Source organism: Haemaphysalis longicornis, unplaced genomic scaffold, assembly GCF_048455015.1.
Source record: "Haemaphysalis longicornis isolate Haplotype H1 unplaced genomic scaffold, Haemaphysalis longicornis Haplotype H1 scaffold_2, whole genome shotgun sequence".
Lineage (NCBI taxonomy): Eukaryota > Metazoa > Arthropoda > Arachnida > Ixodida > Ixodidae > Haemaphysalis > Haemaphysalis longicornis.
The window spans coordinates 129,258,129-129,276,210 of record NW_027526295.1 but is presented as its reverse complement, the minus strand read 5'-3'; the positions used below and the strand labels follow the sequence as shown (position 1 = coordinate 129,276,210).

Genomic DNA, 18,082 nt, shown 5'->3' with positions numbered 1-18,082 from the left:
CCCTAAGGGCTTGGGCTGTTGGCGTATCTTGTGGTCGTCGGCCTCATCGTCGTAATCGTCGGCGCCGTCGTGGTCCTCGCCCTAATCGTCGTTTCATGTAGTTTACGCCTCCCGCTAGAGTGCTTCGTAATTCAAAGACAAGAGACTTTTAGAGCAAAGCTGCATACCTCTGCCCCCAAACAGTTCCATCTCCGTTGGCAAAAACGCCAGGGCGCGAAGATTACACTTATACACTGCATGATTCGGCCCTCCCCAGATTTCACGTTAGTGGAGATGGCCCGGGATTTTCTCTCTTTTTATAGCCCAGCAAAGGTCACCGAAGATAGACGAGATACAGCCAGCAGGAAAAGGGAGGAGAAAGGTATTTCAATAGTGTGAGGGGGAGGGCGGTATACCAAGACTGCGCGAGACATGCTCGTCGGCGGCAACGGGCTGGAGATAACGCCTGACTAGCGCGCGCCGTCGGGCACCTGCTGATGTGCCGAGTGCCGTTCGCGCTGCGCTTCAATACAGTAATCGTCAGCCTATTAAAGTAAAACTTCACCGTCCTCACTGATGCCGTTGTGCACCAATGCGGCCTGCAGGAAAGCCAACTTTCCTTGATGATTATGACGAATGATCGTGGATGGAGTGAAAGAAAAAACGCTTCCCGTGGCAGGAAACGAGAGAGAGAGAGAGAGAGAGAGAGAGAGGGAGAGAGAGAGAGAGAGGGGGGGAGAGAGGGAGAGAGAGAAGGGGAGAGAGAGAGAGAGAGAGAGAGAGAGAGAGAGAGAGAGAGAGAGAGAGAGAGAGAGAACTTTATTTTAAAAATAAGGAGAAGGGAATGTGGAAAGAGGCATGAGTGAAATCCTAGTTCCAATACTCCAGTAACAAAGGCTCCCAGCTGGTTTTCTATAGCACCTCGCGCTGTGACGAAAGTTCCGAGATAGACAGCACTACATCCCAGGACTGTATAGAGGTTTCGTGGGTGTTCTGTGTGCAAAAAGTCTGCTCTTAATTTGCATTTATGCCACTCTCCGTTATATGTCTCTAGGAATACGAGGGACAGCCTCGATTTGTGTGGGAAAATGTTGGTTTGTAGCTTTTTGGGGGGTTTCTCGTTTCTTCGGCATCTAACATGTGATTACGTGCAAGCATAATCTTTCTGGCTTGTCTTTGTGTGAACAGCCTTTCATTAGGTGACATGGACGGAGGGTGTAAGAGGGGTCCGTTTTTCTGCGGCTGTGGACTTGCCTCGCTAGGGAGTCGGCTTTCTCGTGTTCTTCGGGGCCTTCGTGTGTTTGACTCCATACTATTATGCGTTTGCCTTTTGCTTCGGCTGGTAGAATCTTCCTGGCTTCTCTTGGGAAAGGTGCATAGTAGATTTTTAATTGCTCTTGGCGATTCCGGGATGAATATGAAGGATTTGTTATATTCTTCCAACTTACAGCGACTAGTTAAGCTGCAGTTTCCGCTTCTTGAGGTGTTTGTTTTCTGCTCATGAGAAATTCCAGAAGTTTGCCCCTTGCATTCACTATTACGGCTGATGTTAGGACCGCTGTGATTGGTGGCGGCATCCGTGTATACTGCATCTGAATTTTTTCAGTGTGTGCTTCTATGTTGTTATTTCTTGCTAGTCTTCAACCTTTGTTGTACAAATGGCTCAGGAAGAAATTTAAGAGCTTCGCGTTGTTCTGGTTTCAGTTCTGCTTTTTTTTTACCAAGTCGGTGTGAATGGTGTAGCAAATCCTTCTTAGGGTTTCCCTGCCTGTTCTTCTTTTCAATAGTCTTTCTCTTTGTGCCTCGAAGAAGCCTTCTTGTGCTTCTTGGTAGGTATTGCAGATGCCCGGTTTGGAGAACTTCTCGTTAGAGGTGTAGATGAAGAACCCGAAGGCGATCATGTAAGCGGTTCTTATGAAAGCATTTACTCCTTCTTGTTGTCCTTAATCCAGGTGGCGGAAAGGTAGACTGTATGCGATTCTGCTCTTTATGAGTGATTGGACGAGTTTGGTTGTGTCTTCTTTTTCCATACCTTTTCAGGTTCGTGTGATGCTTCTGATGACTCTCGCTAGTTGCGTTGTTTTTCTTACGCTGCTAAGCGTGATGATTGCTTTTTTTTGTCTTCCTGTACATACATGCCCAGTATTCTCACGGTCCGTTTGAATTGCGCATCTCTGCCGTATATTGTGATGCTTTTTGTGGGAATGGGTTCCTTCGATGGGCTCATTATAATCAATTGTGTATTTTCTGGAGCGCACCTTAAGCTTTTTGTGTATTGGACCCGTTATGCTGTCTATGGCTTCTTTAGCTTTTCGGTTTTGGCCTTCTTTTGTCGAGATTGTTATATCATTTCTGTAGACGGACTTCCCAATTTTGTGTTCTCTTCTAACGTTCTTCCTATTTCTAGCATGGTCAGGTTGAATAGTAACGGGTAAATACCAGAGCCCTGTGTTCCTGTGTCCCTGGGTCCCTGCACCTGGATCCCTCGCGTTATGAAGCTGGCGTCTATCTGAATGCTTCATTTCCACATGGTCTAACCGAACGCCAAGCGGCAGGTACCGACTCACGCCGTACACCCAAAACCCAACGTTAGGTCTACGGGTTGCACATCCGAGAGTTGCTGTGGGTATTCTAGAAAAGTGGTGCGTACGTCCAGAGTAGCACGTACTCGCCGTGTGTCACTGACCAACCAAAGTATCCATCACGAGAAACATTCGCGTTTAAGCATCGTAGTCGTTCGGCGGCGATGTGCATGATTTTTTCTCCCTCTCTTATGAAAGCAAAAGGCCGAAAAAATTGCGTTTGCTGTTTCGCACTTCTTTTATTCCGGCAGTAATTACCAAAACAATTTATGATATGCGGATGCGTGCAAAACCTAACCGACTCTAACATTCTGAAACAAGATTCCACATCTTAAACATAGGAAATGAAAGAGCTAATTTTCAGCAAGGAGAAAACACAGGGCTCATTAATATGCCTACAATCCACTTTGTTAGGCAACGTGAGCGATACGTTCAAACTTTCTGCTCTGACTTGAGAGCCATCTCTATGGTATGCCCTGTACACACTAAATTTAAGAACAAGGCTAGTACCTGTGTTGAGACGCCGACGACCGTCGTATCCGCCGATGACGTAGATGTGTGCACCGTGGGCGATCATGGCGTGGCTGCAGCGTTGTCCGGGCAGCGGAGGGTGGACCACAGACCAGGTATCTCGGGAAGGGCTGTACACCTCGACGCTGAAGAGGATCTTCTTGCCGTCGAACCCACCACTCACGTAGATCTTGCCTGCGGGGAGACGAATTGTTTTAGAGCAAAACTGTATACCTCTTCCCTCCAAAGGTTTCATCTCCGTGGACAAATACGCCAAGGCGCCAAGGTCTAAGAGGCCGATCGCATGCTTCAGGCTCATAAGCAATGCACCATAGAGCTCAGAATTCGTTCAAGGAAACCACAATACAAGCATCGAAACCGCATTTAATAAACCGCCTGTCAACAATGCGACCCCCCAAAATGTGTTCCTGGTAAAGATTATGTTTTAAAAAAATGATTTTTGAAGGCGAGGCAGGACTAGTGTCACTGAATAGAGACGTTCTCGCGCAAGACGCCGAGCGCCTGCGCCAGGCTAGACAGAACCCATCATTTGCCTCCAGAGAAGCCGAGCGTAGTTTCAGTAGATAAGGTATTAGAGTACCGGCCCTGAGGCGCACAAGCCACCAATGGCGGCCATTCGGCGTTTATCAAAGTGTTGCGAGGTTGCCGCATCTACGTCTTCACCGTTAACTTCGACCGGGTCGTTTGTTAAGAATAACGATTATGCAGCAAAACGGCATCTTTCGACACACTTCTGCTGCTGAAATGCTGTTACATGCGTTAGCTTTAATTCGAATTCAAAACGAAATCAGTTACGCCCAGCTGCAGAGCAGGGAGGGCAAGATAAGCCTACCACAGTTGATTGACTAAACCGCATAAACAACAAAATGGCAGCGCCAATAAACCGTCGCAGTGTAAACAAATGTCACGTAATGCGAACCTACAAAGGATCATGGCGGTGGCACGGAACAATAGAAGAATAGAGTGCCGATACTCTGTACCCTTACTGGCCGAGCGCAAGCGACAAGCCCACCGTGATGACGAGAAACATTTCATACCCTCCTCTATTACCATTTCTAGTGGTTTAGAAAAGCTTTGCTTGACATCCTCTTTCGCAGGGTGAGATGGCGACCAACTTGTTTAACGGCGTTATACAACCACATGGTGCTCTTTTGGACGCTCCGCAATGTGCCCCACTTATGATTGCGAAAACATGATTAGCAAACCATGCAAGCCAATGTGCGTGCAACACAGCCAAATAGCCTTGCCCCTTTGTTTCAACAGCCTCTGGGATGAGTTAGAAATAACCAGGAGGGTTAAATTTTGCCAACAATGGGACAGCACAAAATCCTTATCACTATAGATGATTAGGCCTGATAGGGGTCAAATGATCGACAGAGCCGTCATCTTCCCCGTCCCTTCCTGTGACAACATCACTAGCGAAGAACTTTGCTGAACAGAGAATTTGCGATTCCTTTGTCCTGTGGCTGAAAGCTTCTCCATACAATTTGCTGCACACAGCTTATTTCCTCTTTGTTTACACTTTAATCCATTCCAAAGCAATATGCCCCAACATGTTCGTTTATTATTTTAACTCATCCGTTGTACCTAATAATTAGTAGCACATACTTTTTATGCCACCCAGATGAACATAGTTTCATTGCGTGTAGTGTGCATCCAGTGCACACCGCTGCAAATACATGACCACATTTATTTTCTTTTTTGTTTCCAGGAAAGTTCTTGTGACCATGATTCCTGAAGATATGTTAAAATCTTGTGTTTATATTGACTGTTGTGGAATTTTACGCCTGCCAGTAATAAGCGCGAATGCTGAAACGTTCAAGTCTTAAGCCATAACCTGCAACATATGACGGTGTCTTTATCGTACCTTTGAAAGCACAGGCTGCTCCGCCGCTACGCCTTTGGTTCATGCTAGCCACAAGCGTCCATTGGTTCATGTCAGGGCCATACCGCTCCACGGTGGAGGTGCGCCTTGTACCTGCGTTGTCAAATGATCTCAAATTCATTTCTAATGGGAAAACACGTGAGCGGACTTAAGGTCGCGTCTGCGCACGCGTCTCCCACTGCGAGAGCCAGATCGTCTCCCCAGATTCACCGCTCCGACGCGCGTCTAACCAGCTAGATATTTTACCGCGCTGCGGGGGAAACCGGACTGTTCTAGGGAACAAGTCTGCCGCTTAAGCCCACCTATATCTCTACCGGGCATGATAAGGCCACGTTTTTTGCTATAAAAAAAAAACTATTGTCAAAAAATGGCCGCGTATCTGCTCCTCTCGTTGCAAACGTCGATGAAAGACGATAGTAATTGGCGCCCCTGCCAAGTGCGTGGCTCTCTTCTCTTTCCCGCTCACCTTTCATGCTGTTCCTCTCCCATCTCCTTCTCCCAAGCTAGCACGTAAAAGTATGCTCAAGTCAATTTAAATTTACCGCGTTCCACTCCTCCAAGTCGGGTGCCCCGATGCCAGCGCTGCCGTACGGCGGAGACGCGCGTGGATCGAGTCACCCTACTACAACATTTATAGAACTACGTTGCCACACTCCACGAGCGTGCCAATCAGAACGTGGTGCCTATCTAGTGGAACATTTCGTTGCGTTTGCCGTTTCATTTCTAAATGCCGCCAGGAGCGACATTTAAGCGATGGTTTTATGTAGTTGATGTAATATTTCATTTGCTATCACGAAAACCAAGCATCCATAAATTTTTAATAAAGGAACACTGCAAATATCACTGATGTATTCATTTTCTGCCTTATATTTACGTAATATCTTGTTCTTGTTCAACAGTATTGACAAGTATGAACATTGACACCGGACGTAGATGTTTAAATTTGTCTGTGGGTATATAATACTATTTCGCAGCTCTTGTTTCACTTCGGCCGGGTGGCTGAATCGACTTACAGACAGACCGAAATTTCTGCGTTTAAGTAGCCCAGGCAAGGCTATCGTCTTTAAAAGTGTTTGAGACACCACATCACCCTCTTCTAATATATGAGTGCAGTAGTATCCCTTTTTGTCAAGTTGTGAAAGCATATATTCGCGTAGGGGTAGAGACGTCGTTGCCAAGGGAAGTTTTCCATCTACCGTGAGCTTCTGACGGATGAAGCCGCGCCACTGGCCATTTCCGCAGTATGGATACAGGAGAACTCGTGGTAGGTATGTTTACATTGTATTTGAACTGATAATTATAAGTTGTGCCTGAGCTCCTGACAACAAACATAATCGATGGCCAATCCCTTTGAGTGGGTACGTTTAAAATGTGCGTGGTTGTCTCCGCAGCAAAATTTATATTGGCAAATTTGATGGGCGTGAGCTTCTGACTGATTCGACACTGGCCCGCCCTCCTGGTTGGGTATGCCAGGCTTCCATACAAGTCATGTGAGGACAACTTAAAACCCGGCAGCCAAGAATACATACCACGGAGGTGTGTACTAAGGCAATGCCAGCCATGCCACCGGCGCGAGCTACAAAGGAGGATGAACATGAGAAAATTGAAAACGAGAGATGCGAAAATGTGGTGTCTCGCTAACAACCACTCGCTCACTTGCAACTACAATGACACACAAGTATTTCTGAATCAGCATTGAGCCTCGGACGAGTGCTGTCATCGGCACTTGCCGATTCCCATGACTGTGTAGGCTGTGATGGCATTGCAGACCATGGGCATTTTGATAACGCCTTTCTAGTACGCGGGGCCAATTGGTATTTTTGAGACAGGGCGTGGTTACCGGAACAGGAATGAAATTTTTTTCGCGAAATAGGCCCAGTATAGATTTAAGGATATGCACGCATTATAACAACAATTTTGGGGCCATGTTTTAATTCTTAAATTTTTGCAGGCAAAGCCCCGCACAGGACATGTAAAGGCAACTGGGATTTTGCCCTAACCTTTCCTTTTAGGGGCTAGAACTGTGTTTGTTCTAATGGGGCAAAGTGACTGAATCTAAGGAAGGGGTGTCTGTTGTTGGCAGTGTTCCCATTGGCAATTTTTCCATATACGTGGTATTTAAGCACTTGAACTATCGCTATTTAGAAATACTATAAATTCTTTGGTACTCGCTGATGCAGAATGTAGCGTATGGTGATAGGTAATAATGGTAACTCTCGCTGTGGTTAAATTTCGCTTACATAAACACCGTTTAGGCACAAGAGAACTATGTAACCCCACAAAAATGTCATGTTTCCGGGGCCTAAGAAATAGCGTCTTCGCTTTCAGTTTTAATCCTTTGTGAAATTCGCGGAACGCCACCCCTTGACAAACTTTAGCTGCTACTCAAAGTTTAAACCATGGTTTACTCAAGGACGCTCCACCTGATATTTGAGGGATTCACCACAGTGGAGGGCTACGGAATAATTTATACCACCGCGGTATATTACTTTTGCAAGAAAATCTGCAGAAATTCAAAGAATTATCTACTAATGCATAGCATCCTTATGCCCCTTGTCTACATTGTGAGTTCTTTACAGCCAGTTTTTTGGTTTTTCTCAATTCTGTTCGGCCACTGATCTACATTTATGCTATTATAACAATTACAAGTGTAACTTCCGCCAAATCTGCATTTTTGGGGAAATGCGGAGAGTTACACCTCTTGCATTTTTCGCAATTTTTGTTATTTTTTATTTCTTGGTTTTTTTAAATTGTACTCCACAAATTATCTGCATTTACGCTATTATAACCATTACAGGTGGAACTTCGCCAAATCATCATTTTTGTTGAAATGCAGGACGTTACGCGGTTCGCCAACTTTCGCTATTTTTATCCATTTTTCCTATATCTGGCTTTTCAAAATTTTGTGGTCGCCATTCTCTCTATTTACGCTATTTTAATGAGTGCAGGTGGAACTTCCGCAAAATCTGCATTTTTGTGGAAATGGAGGGCGTTACAGGTTCGCTACTTTTCACTTTTCCGTCTATTTTTCTTTTTTTTTGTTTTTCATGGCGTTATTCTACGAATTATCTCCATTCACGCTATTATAATGATTTCAGGTGGACCTTCCCCAAAATCTTCAATTTTGTGTAGATGCAGGCGTGACGCGGTTCTCCCCTTAGCGCTATTTTTTTCTGTTTTTCTTAATTGTTCTTTCAGTATTCTCTTCGACTAATTATCGTTAATTACGCTATTATAACAATTGCAGGAAGAACTTTCGCCAAAAGTGCATTTTTCTTGAAATACGGTTCGCCACGTGTCTTTTTTTCTATTTTTTTTATTTTCTTGGTTTTTAAAATTCTACGGAACCAATTATCTCCATTTACGGTATTATAACGATTAAAGGTGGAACTTACGCCAAATCTGCCTTTTTGTGGAAATTCCAGGCGTTACACGGCCCTGGTTGTGGGTCTACTCCGCAAAGAATGCTAAGCATTAATAACGTTTTACGTACATGGTCTGCTATGGACGAGGAGCGTTCCTTGAATACCTTCGCAACTAGCACTTTCGTGCAAGTGTCTTCACACAATATTTCGATTATTGACTGTCACAACGATTAAGGAAGTACCTTGAATTTTATCTTGATGACATTATAGTGGCTAGCCTTCGGCTTTTTGAAGGAAATGGTATGGCACCACCCATTTTCGAACGGTACAAGATGCTGCACTTGGGCTGAGCAAACTGTTGAAAGCATGGGCTAAAACTTTTAACGTGTAAGTGTTTTATACCGGGATCCACCAAGATCTAACTGACATCAAATCGGTCATGGGAATCAAATCGCCAGAAAAAGTTCTGTTGACGCGGCTGTGCCAGGATTCGAGCGGGGATCTCCGTCGCCACAACGGGAAATGCCAGGCGCTTTACCATGAGCTGAAGCGGAGTCGTCTGTATGAACGCGGTATATATCCTTCTATAACTCCTATTTAGATGCTGTTGCCGCCTAAGAGAAGGGAAGCGAAGTAATGCATCACGATACCAACGAGCGCCGACAGTTGGCACCAGTTGTGCTCGTCGCAACGCAACTGTCTGCAGTACAACCCACGGAGCAGGAACGCATTGGTCGCACATTTGCCAAAGTGACGCGCAAGCAGGTCTTCACTCGCCAAGAAAACCCACAAGACAGCCCCGAAAATTATGCTGTTTCGCTGCAACGAACCGTGAGTTCACCAAACGATTCGCTGGCAACCCCTTCAGTTTCGTTCGCGTGGTTTGCGAGCGCGTGTGGTTTCATTCCGGTTTACGCAAACCTCCGGTGCGTGCAATTCAGTATGTAATGTTGATGCGTCTGACGGTGTCATACCGGCAAAATATGAATAGCGATGTGCCAGTTCATATCCCTGCAGAATAAACATTCAACTGATCCTGTGAAGACACACTTCCCTTTCGTGTTTTACGGATACCCATAAAAGAGGGATGAACCACATTTTTTGTAAATTCCAGCATATTTGGACAGCTTCCTTCGGTGCATTAGATAAGGCACGTCAATTAAACTAGTATAAATTACTATTACGAAAGTTTAACGTGTGTGACACCCTTTGCTGGAAATCTCAGTAAATTTAGAACCAAACTTACAGCTCTTGTTTTGGATTGTAAAGCTCAGTTAATAAGAACCTCTGGAATATGACTAAATTATTGGATTGCCGGAATACGGGTTTAGCGCCAATTCTTACAACTGCGACATGGTAGGTGGGCTTCCAAAGTGACCGGGGAGGTATGCAGTGAATACAATAAACGTGCACTTTGCAATGATAATTGATTGATTGTGGGGTTTAACGCGCCGACGCAACGCAGGCGATGAGGCGCGCCGTAGTGGAGGGCTCCGGATTAATTTTGACCACCTGGGGATCTTTATCGTGCGCCGAAATCTCGTACACACGGGTTGCAATGATAATTACCGTATCTTTAAAGGAACTTGCGTTATAACACCAAGATTACTGAAATTCCTGCTTGGTACATACATTTCCGACAGTTGGCAATAGTATCAGAAGTAAAAGCTTGTTTTCAGTTATTCTACTGGATTGCAACAATTGTCTAAACAGACAACTAAAATTTTATCTAACATTTCTTTAAAGTAGTCATTGCTCGCGTAACTATAGCATGAAAAGCAACAATGGTTTCTTTTAGAGACAAACATAAAACTGCGAAGAAAATGTCATTGTAATCGGCAAAAACCTTCCACTAAGTGTCACATCCCCAGGCACACTGCTTAGGCCATCTTTATATGCAGCATGGTTGCTGTAATGTCGGCATCAGGGGTATAACAAGGACCTGGCAACTACATCGACTCAATATGACGTGATAGAAATGTCGTTGGTTCTTTTTGGCAGAAAAAGACACTTTCAACGCATCACGTCTTGGCCAATTGTGGGTTGTTTAATATCGCGGCCGCTACGGCCTCTACGAGTGTTCGGTTGGCTTCGCCGGACGGAGAGTGCACTCACACATCACGACAACATCCAACTTTGCTGAGCGTTGTTGTGTAGGTTTTGGCTATCTATTAAGTGCTTCTATCCTGGGACATCTGATTCTCCCGGCCATAGCTACCATTCGCCATTCGCCGGTACAGCTGGGATGTTTGGGAACGTAGACAGGTCGTATAACACCTACCGGTGTTCCCTCCGATGGCGTAGACGTGACCACCGAGTCCCACGGCCGACACGTAGGCACGGGCCACTTCCATGGGCGAGCACTTCTGCCACACGCAGCTCTCCGTGTCGAAGCAGTCCACGGAGCGGAGGTAGGTGCGCCGCCTCAGGCCACCCACGACATACAAGCGTTTCTTCACCATCACCACACCGTGGTATGACCTGTCAGGAAACGCGCAAAGTTGTAATTGGAGTTGAAAATTATTATTGTGGAATGAAAACGAGCTCACTAAAATGTATTAGATGGGAACTCCCCGACGTAACCGCTGCCATAGGTGGCATCCTCAATATAGGAGACTGCAGTGCGATGCAACAGATGAAAACATTGGTGATATTTGTGCCGTATAGACAGCAGAAGAAACTTAACGCATAAGCACTCTAATACAGCGAACCTATTTTAGTATAAACATAAAGCCCGAAGAACCTACAGTTTGAATAATATTGTCACGCATCTTCGAGGGGCTTCATCTCCGACCGGGGCAAATGTCACGCATCAAGCTGTACTTCTATGGTCAGAAACTAATGGAACTCACTGGCACACACTGTTCCACAGTAATGCGAATCAATCCCTTTGAAGGCGTGTGTGTCAAGTGGTGCGCGAAGAGTGGACACGGAGACAGAAATCGCTGCTCGTTGGTTCTGTCGGAACGTCAAATGGGCCCCCTCCTTCAACTCACTAGTGCCTGTCTCCGTCAGTAAATAAATCCCCGTGCACCGTAAGAATATTCTATGGCAGATAACAAAAGGTCTACAAGCAAAAGAAACTACAGTCCTACAAGCAAAGAAAATAAAATTAGGCGGGACTGAGTTCTGTGTCACAATAACGTCGCGTGCTAAAGAGGTTCACTGGTCGTCCACCTCTTACTTTCACTTTCCATTCCATTTTGTGTAGCTCGGATTAAGAAGGAGATAATTTTAGCATCAGGCGGTTGCTTGGGACCAGTTTAGTAAGTCGCCTCTAGCAATATCCTCGTTGAAAATTTGCGTAGAAGCTCCAGCATTTTTCGTCAGGGGGATTAGTCGAGCGGTAAAAAACAATGCTTGGGGAGTGCCATTGTTTTGAAAGTCTGCTTCAAAACCCTAGTCAATACCAATACCCTTTATTATCATAACCACTGATGTGGTCCGTACGAAGATTTATCGTGAGAATTGGTGATAAATAGCTTTACTTCAGGTTAAATACCAACGATTACAAGCATGCTTTATTCAAGCAGCGTCGACACCTGTGAGCTGCCGGGCCTAGGATTACTCAGCGAAAAACCTAAGATTCAACTACGTTACACAACCGTGTGGCCCATTGGAGGAGGTGCATATCTTCCGCCTCCACCACAGTCAGTATGCTAACGCGATGGGTGAAAGGAGATAGCACGTGAGGCAACGTAAAAGGCCATAAACACCGGAAATTCCTTTTACCGCTTTTATCTCCCCGCTATCCAGGTATTACGTTGCTTCTTTTTCTTCAACCACCAGCACACTGTTAGGGGTAGTGGTAGAATAGGAGAGAGGAAGTAAAAATACTGCTTCCTCTTATTGTCGGTGTTAGTGTGGTGTGGTGTCGAGCTAATTTTCCATCCTTCCACTCCAAATGTTCTGTCAGTTGGCTGTGTTGAATGAAAAGCTAGAGTGAAAAACCGATAGAAGAATAAAGACTATGGAAGATGGAGTGTAGCACTTGCGTCCACCAAGGAGAATCATATACGCCCATTTTCTCACCGGACTCTTAAGTATATCCCAGAGAATTCTTCAAAAAAGTATAAAAGTATCTTCTGCTGATCGAGGAGAGCTGAAACACGAAGTACGAGCTACAAGAATAAAGAAACGAAAAGTAACGAAAACCGTAAAAAAAGAGGACACAAGAGGCCGGACATCAGATACTCGGATAAAAATCCAATGTTCAATTATTTTGGGATGAAATCGGTAACAAGGTAGAACGCTACCACTTAATTAGTTTGGTTGTGCACCTCCGACTTTCCGCGGACACACCCAGTCAGGGGTGAGCAGTGGGAGAGCTTGCTGCGCAGTGGCCAGCTCACTGATCAGGAGTTTCCGGTGACTCCCACCTGCGCCGCGGCAGCACAGCGTGGAAAACAGGACTAGGATGTCCACCCACCACTCGCAGTTACTCTCAGTAGATAATAAAAACGCTTTTCCAATTCAATCCTTCAGGTGGCGATTGGCAAACGCTAAGGGCTATTGAGACGAGTAGATGATTGCAAAATAGATCGCGACTTGGACAACGACAGTAAAGAAGAACGACGGGACAAGCGCTATTTTTTCAATCATAATTTCAATCATTTTTCAATCATAATGCACCAACTTTCCCAACAGCTATGTTTAAAGACGAGCAGATGCCACGCTAATATCCATTTTGCGGAACATGTTCTTGCTGTATTTCCGATGGGTGTCTTACCGCCATTGTGCACGCAGGGGGTACCGTTTCTCTCTCCTCACCGTGTCTCTAATGTCAAGCTAGTTTACTCTGCCCATTGTGGACGCCATCCCATGTGTTATACAACTCCCCAAGGTTGTCGTCGATGAGTGATAATCGATTATTCTCGTAAGAAGCGGCATGACACTCGTGTTTTGTTCCTACTCTGAGGTTCCTTAATGCAGCTTTCCTCACTCATTTTTAGAGCTCAGCTCTTAAGGGCCAGTTCCAGTGGTTTCGCGTTGGGTGGGCGTCATTGTAACGGAGCGAATGAGGACGGAAATGAAAATACACTAGACAGAGTGAGCAACAAAGTAGAGAAGTAAAGTATGGCGAAAGTGTGATGGGGAGGGCAGTATGCCAAGGCTGCGCAAAACACGTTCGGCGGAGGAGAGGCGCTTCGTGATAAGGCCGGAGTACCGCGTGCCGTCGTGCGTTCCCTGATGACGCGATAACTTCCTGTGGCGGAGCAGTTATACGCCATCACCGAGAAGACTGCAGTTCGTGCGGCTTTCAAATTTTCTGCTACGGAGTATTGTAATTTTCAGGCAATTTTTTTTACTTTGCATCACTGGACATCGTGTCATCGCGTCCTGCCACATATTTGTTGTCATCCGAAATATTTATTCCATCATTGGACATATTCTTGGCATTATTTTATTGGAACCTTCGAAATTGGGGGTAATATGTTTCGACACGCACAGTTGGGACAATTCGCAGTTTTTTTTTTTAATACACCGGAAATTTCTGTTACATTGGTGCTATTATAGCGTATCACGAAACAGCACTTCTATGCAGCCTACTCATTGACCTCACGCTACAGCGGGCGCGTATGCCCTTCAAAGGTTCCAGCTGCACCTCTTTGGGGTCAGCATGCACTGCACGCCTATTTCAACTTCTTTTGATGGTGGTGCCTGTTCTTTGTTTTCGGTTATATCTAACACTAAGTTATTTTTAAAGGCATGCTTCCTGAACTTCAACATTAAACTAGGCCTTCTTTTGTCCCCCAAAGTACCTCCTACTACTCCTAGGCTGCAGGACACAGCATTCAAAATGGGCCAAACGAGGCCACAAGAAAGAACAGTCGCCACTCTTCGTTGGTTCCTGTCTGCGTGTCGCTTTGTCCTTTGCTCTAGCTGCAGCCAGCCGAAAATTCACTCTTTATAGTACTTGCAAGCACAACCCTGCTTTCTTCACTCCTCCCTACCCTTCCTGCCTTCCATCTTCGTCGTCCTTTTGCGTCTCGCTTTCACGTCCCAAGTCGGCAAGAGTAGATGCACCCGAGCAAACTCACTTACTGCGCACATTTCCCACGTCTGCCCGTGACATTTTGGAAACTCTACAATGACACCCAATTTACCACATTTCCCTCCAAGTTTGCCTCTAGCCACTGCTGAAATATACACGCACAGAATCTTTCACGCCATCACTCGTCACACATCCACGAATTCCTTGTAACCCTTCATTCCCCGCACGTAATGGGGCTGCCGAGATCCACCGTGCCATTCCCACCGTAGGAGTTCACGCCGGCTGGCGGGAAAGGGATACGTGGGCCGCTCTGCTTGCATCATTGCACAACAGACGGGATGCAAGCCGCCATTCTACTACTACATGAACCTCGGTATATCCATAAACAAAATATCCCTGCAAAGGCACACTGGAAAGTTTTTGTTTTTTGGAATGCCAAACTCACCTAGTTTCATTCTAAGCAGCTGTAACTAGCGAAGCTTACCTCCCTTCGAAGTCGTCGTTCTTGTTGGCGATCCAGCGGTCGGCGCAGGGGTCGAACGCCTCCAGTCCCTCGAACGGGATCTCGTTGGGGTAGCTCTCGCGCAGGCCTCCCACAACGACCAGCATCTCGTGAGGCACACGGGGCTTCCAGCGATCCGGGCTCGAGCCACCGCAGTTGGCGCAGTTGTCCTGCTTAAGCGTCGGTGCGCCGACTGCGCCAAGAAGGTGCTCTTTTAAAATGAAAGTAGCACGCTGTTGCATCTGCCTGACCTATATTACCATGAAATGCTATTAGCGGGGCCAGACGAAGTTCTCACACATTGAAAAAGAATAATAAACAAATAAATGAACAAATAAATAAATAAAAAAGGACATCACTCGTCCCGTCGTCTTTCTGTGTCCTTGTTTCTTTTCGCGCTGTAGATATTTTTTAAATGAAATATCAACACACCCAACAGTACACTTTGTTATGCTCAAACCGTGAGAAAGTCTCATGTCTGTATTCTTAACGGCGATAGTCTTTGTTGGGCTACTCACACGTGAAAATATTGGGTATGTCTGTCTCTCTGTCTGTTTGTTTGTCTGTCTGTCTGTCTGTCTGTCTGTCTGTCTGTCTGTCTGTCTGTCTGTCTGTCTGTCTGTCTGTCTGTCTGTCTGTCTGTTCGTCTGTCTGTCTGTCTGTCTGTCTGTTCGTCTGTCTACTCCTCTGGCTGGCTGTCTGTATCTGTCTGTCTCTAAAAATGTCTGTCTCTATGTATATCTGTCTTTCTGTCCGTTGCCCGACAAACCTTTTTTTCACATTCAGTAATAACGCCGAAAGAGGGCGAGCATGAACTTTACTACAAAAACCAAAATAATGGGTGGGGATAGAAAATCGTGCTGCAACGACCCTTTCCAGTAGCCTAAGCTGGTACTCTGTACGGGAGCTCTACTGCTCCTGCAACCACTGCTCACGAGAAAGTGTGGGATTCTAGCAATCTAGGGGTAAGCTGAACACAACCCATGCCATGTGGAACATGATGCCCAGGATTTAGCAGAATTTTCACAGCGGGGAGTACTGCGTAGGATGTAGCAAGCAGAGTTTGGCAGAGTGAAGAAAGGTAATCATTAAGAGGAGCCGGAGGCAGTGCTCCTGCCTTTTGACTAGGGTAAGCCCTTCATTTGTATCTGTAATACGAAGACGCCCTGTGGCGGTCGATATTATGTTACTGGGAAACACGGAAAATTGTTATGTTACTGGAAACAAACACGGAAAATTATGCCTGCGCCTGAACCACTCGTTGCTACCTGCGATATACTCCATTGCTGCTGCTAAATCGTTCGATGAGAGAAATATGTGTGTTCTGGTGTTTCGTCAGCTGTTTGAAAAAATAGTTGATGTATTTTTGCCCCTAGAATTTTAAGACCAAAGGTCATGCCTTTTCAAAGCACACGGAGGAGCTCGGCATTTATAAAAGTGAGAAAATGATCTCTGAAGTTTTGCTGAAAATTGCACTTAAGACATGAATAATACGCTGAATATTGGTTCTCCGCGTGATTCCCATTACGTATCTTTAACGATGTGTCGTTACGCTAGAGCAGATTTCAAGGTATTACGTTTTCTGTTTATATCAACGGCCCTTCTTACTTGTAACGCATTCTGTAGAAGGACAATGCATGGTGTTATCCGACAACTTAAACTTACGACTATGGGTAGCCGACTCTACGGCAACTTTGAAACCGCCAGCAGTGGTGATGAGCATGCTGGTGCCAGCAGCACCTGCGAATAATGCCCCCCTGGATGCAAGCGAGACAGCCAGGGGCTGCGACGTGGTCGAGCATTTGCAGGGGCCTCGGCTGAGTGCTGCGTGCACGGCTGCCTGGTACGTGGGACTTTCAGCCATGTCCGGACAGAGTCGTTCAAATTCATCCAGGGCTCTGCATCATGTTCAGCGATGACCGCAGAAGATTGAGATCTACGGTAATTCAGGTTTATTTTCTCTTTTGAAAGAATTACCAAGAACGTTAAGAGGGATTACTGCGGAAAGGTGTACATTCAAATGCTCCCGATCACGCGCACTTCGGGTCATCAGTTATCCGGTGACTAAAGAAAAGAGCATTTGGCAGGCGATTGTCCCTCTCGAGGGAAGATTACTTTTCACACTTGGCTGGGCGGCATTACCGCACCATATCAAGGCAATCCCTGTACCCAAATAGGCAGTAGCCCCTACGAGAGTCATAAGCGCGACCGACCATGAGGAAACCCGTCACCATGACGAGTTAGTAGCGAGCTTTTTCACATTGTTTGTTGCACAGGCAAGCCTACTCAAAGAAAACAAGGGCCAGAAACGAGCACAAATGTGGCGGGAGAAGACCACAGAGGACGATCCGGTCGTCGACACCAAGCGCAAGAGTGATCCCCGTCGGGACGTCGAAGATGATTGATTGTTTTTGGCGTAGTGTCCATGCCTTACGAAATATTACTGGCCTTCGATCCACTATGTAATTCACTGTATATTAATGTAATCCACTAAAGCATATTTCATTTACATGAGAGTTTCAGGAATAAATCTACATACCTTACATCACGGAGGAGGTACACCCATGGGTGCCGCACCGTTGCAAAAATACCGCGTTCAGTACGTGGCGTACATACATAAACTAGTCCCCAACTGAGACATGTCGCATGGCAGTTAGGCATGTTAACATTATTTAGGTCAACGCGAGTCGTAGCTGTATGCACGATAAAGCACAAGTACATAACCGGGGGTGGTAGTGACGCTTTAATTTCAACGGCATATGGGATTTTTTGTAAAAGTATGAAAAACGCACGCTAATCTGTCAAAATGAAGCGGCATTCCGTTCTGTGAGAGTGGATGACCAGTGGAGCTGTTTTTGAGTTGTTGGACGGCCACTAACGCCTGGTCAAGCCGCGCCGTCTCGCTGGGGAAGCGTTCAGCGTGATTGTAGTTGTTAAGAAACGGAAGCGGGGACCGCTGGACGGGATTGAATCTTTTTAATGGCGGATGGAACTTCACATTGATGGCGATATTAGGGGGCAGCTGCCAATAGCCACCGCTTCTTTCCCTAATATTCGCAACATCCTCCCGGGCGTGCGAGTAGCACAGGAAGATGCTTAAATTAAACAGTGTTCAGCGGTGGTTCCGCGTTACTGCCTTTGTCGCACCCAACAAGCGTTAAGTTCAAGTTCGTTAAGCAGTCCATGATACAAAGCGATGTACTGCCCGTTGTAGCACCCCCCCCCCCCCCCCCCCTTGCTAGT

At 46.0% G+C, this 18,082-nt stretch overlaps 1 protein-coding gene across 1 annotated transcript in view; it reads right to left on the bottom strand.

The window, feature by feature from the left end:
• LOC144168285 (uncharacterized) overlaps window positions 1-15,026 on the bottom strand; it is a 47,460-nt gene extending 32,434 nt beyond the window's left edge. The window contains exons 1-4 of the mRNA XM_077697297.1: window positions 14,822-15,026; window positions 10,624-10,823; window positions 4,960-5,070; window positions 3,072-3,266 (exon numbers count right to left, since the gene is read on the bottom strand). Coding sequence (XP_077553423.1) covers window positions 3,072-3,266; window positions 4,960-5,070; window positions 10,624-10,823; window positions 14,822-14,946 — 631 coding nt within the window. The 5' untranslated portion in view covers window positions 14,947-15,026. The remainder of the gene's footprint in view (window positions 1-3,071; window positions 3,267-4,959; window positions 5,071-10,623; window positions 10,824-14,821) is intronic.
• Between the last annotated feature and the right edge of the window lie 3,056 nt (window positions 15,027-18,082).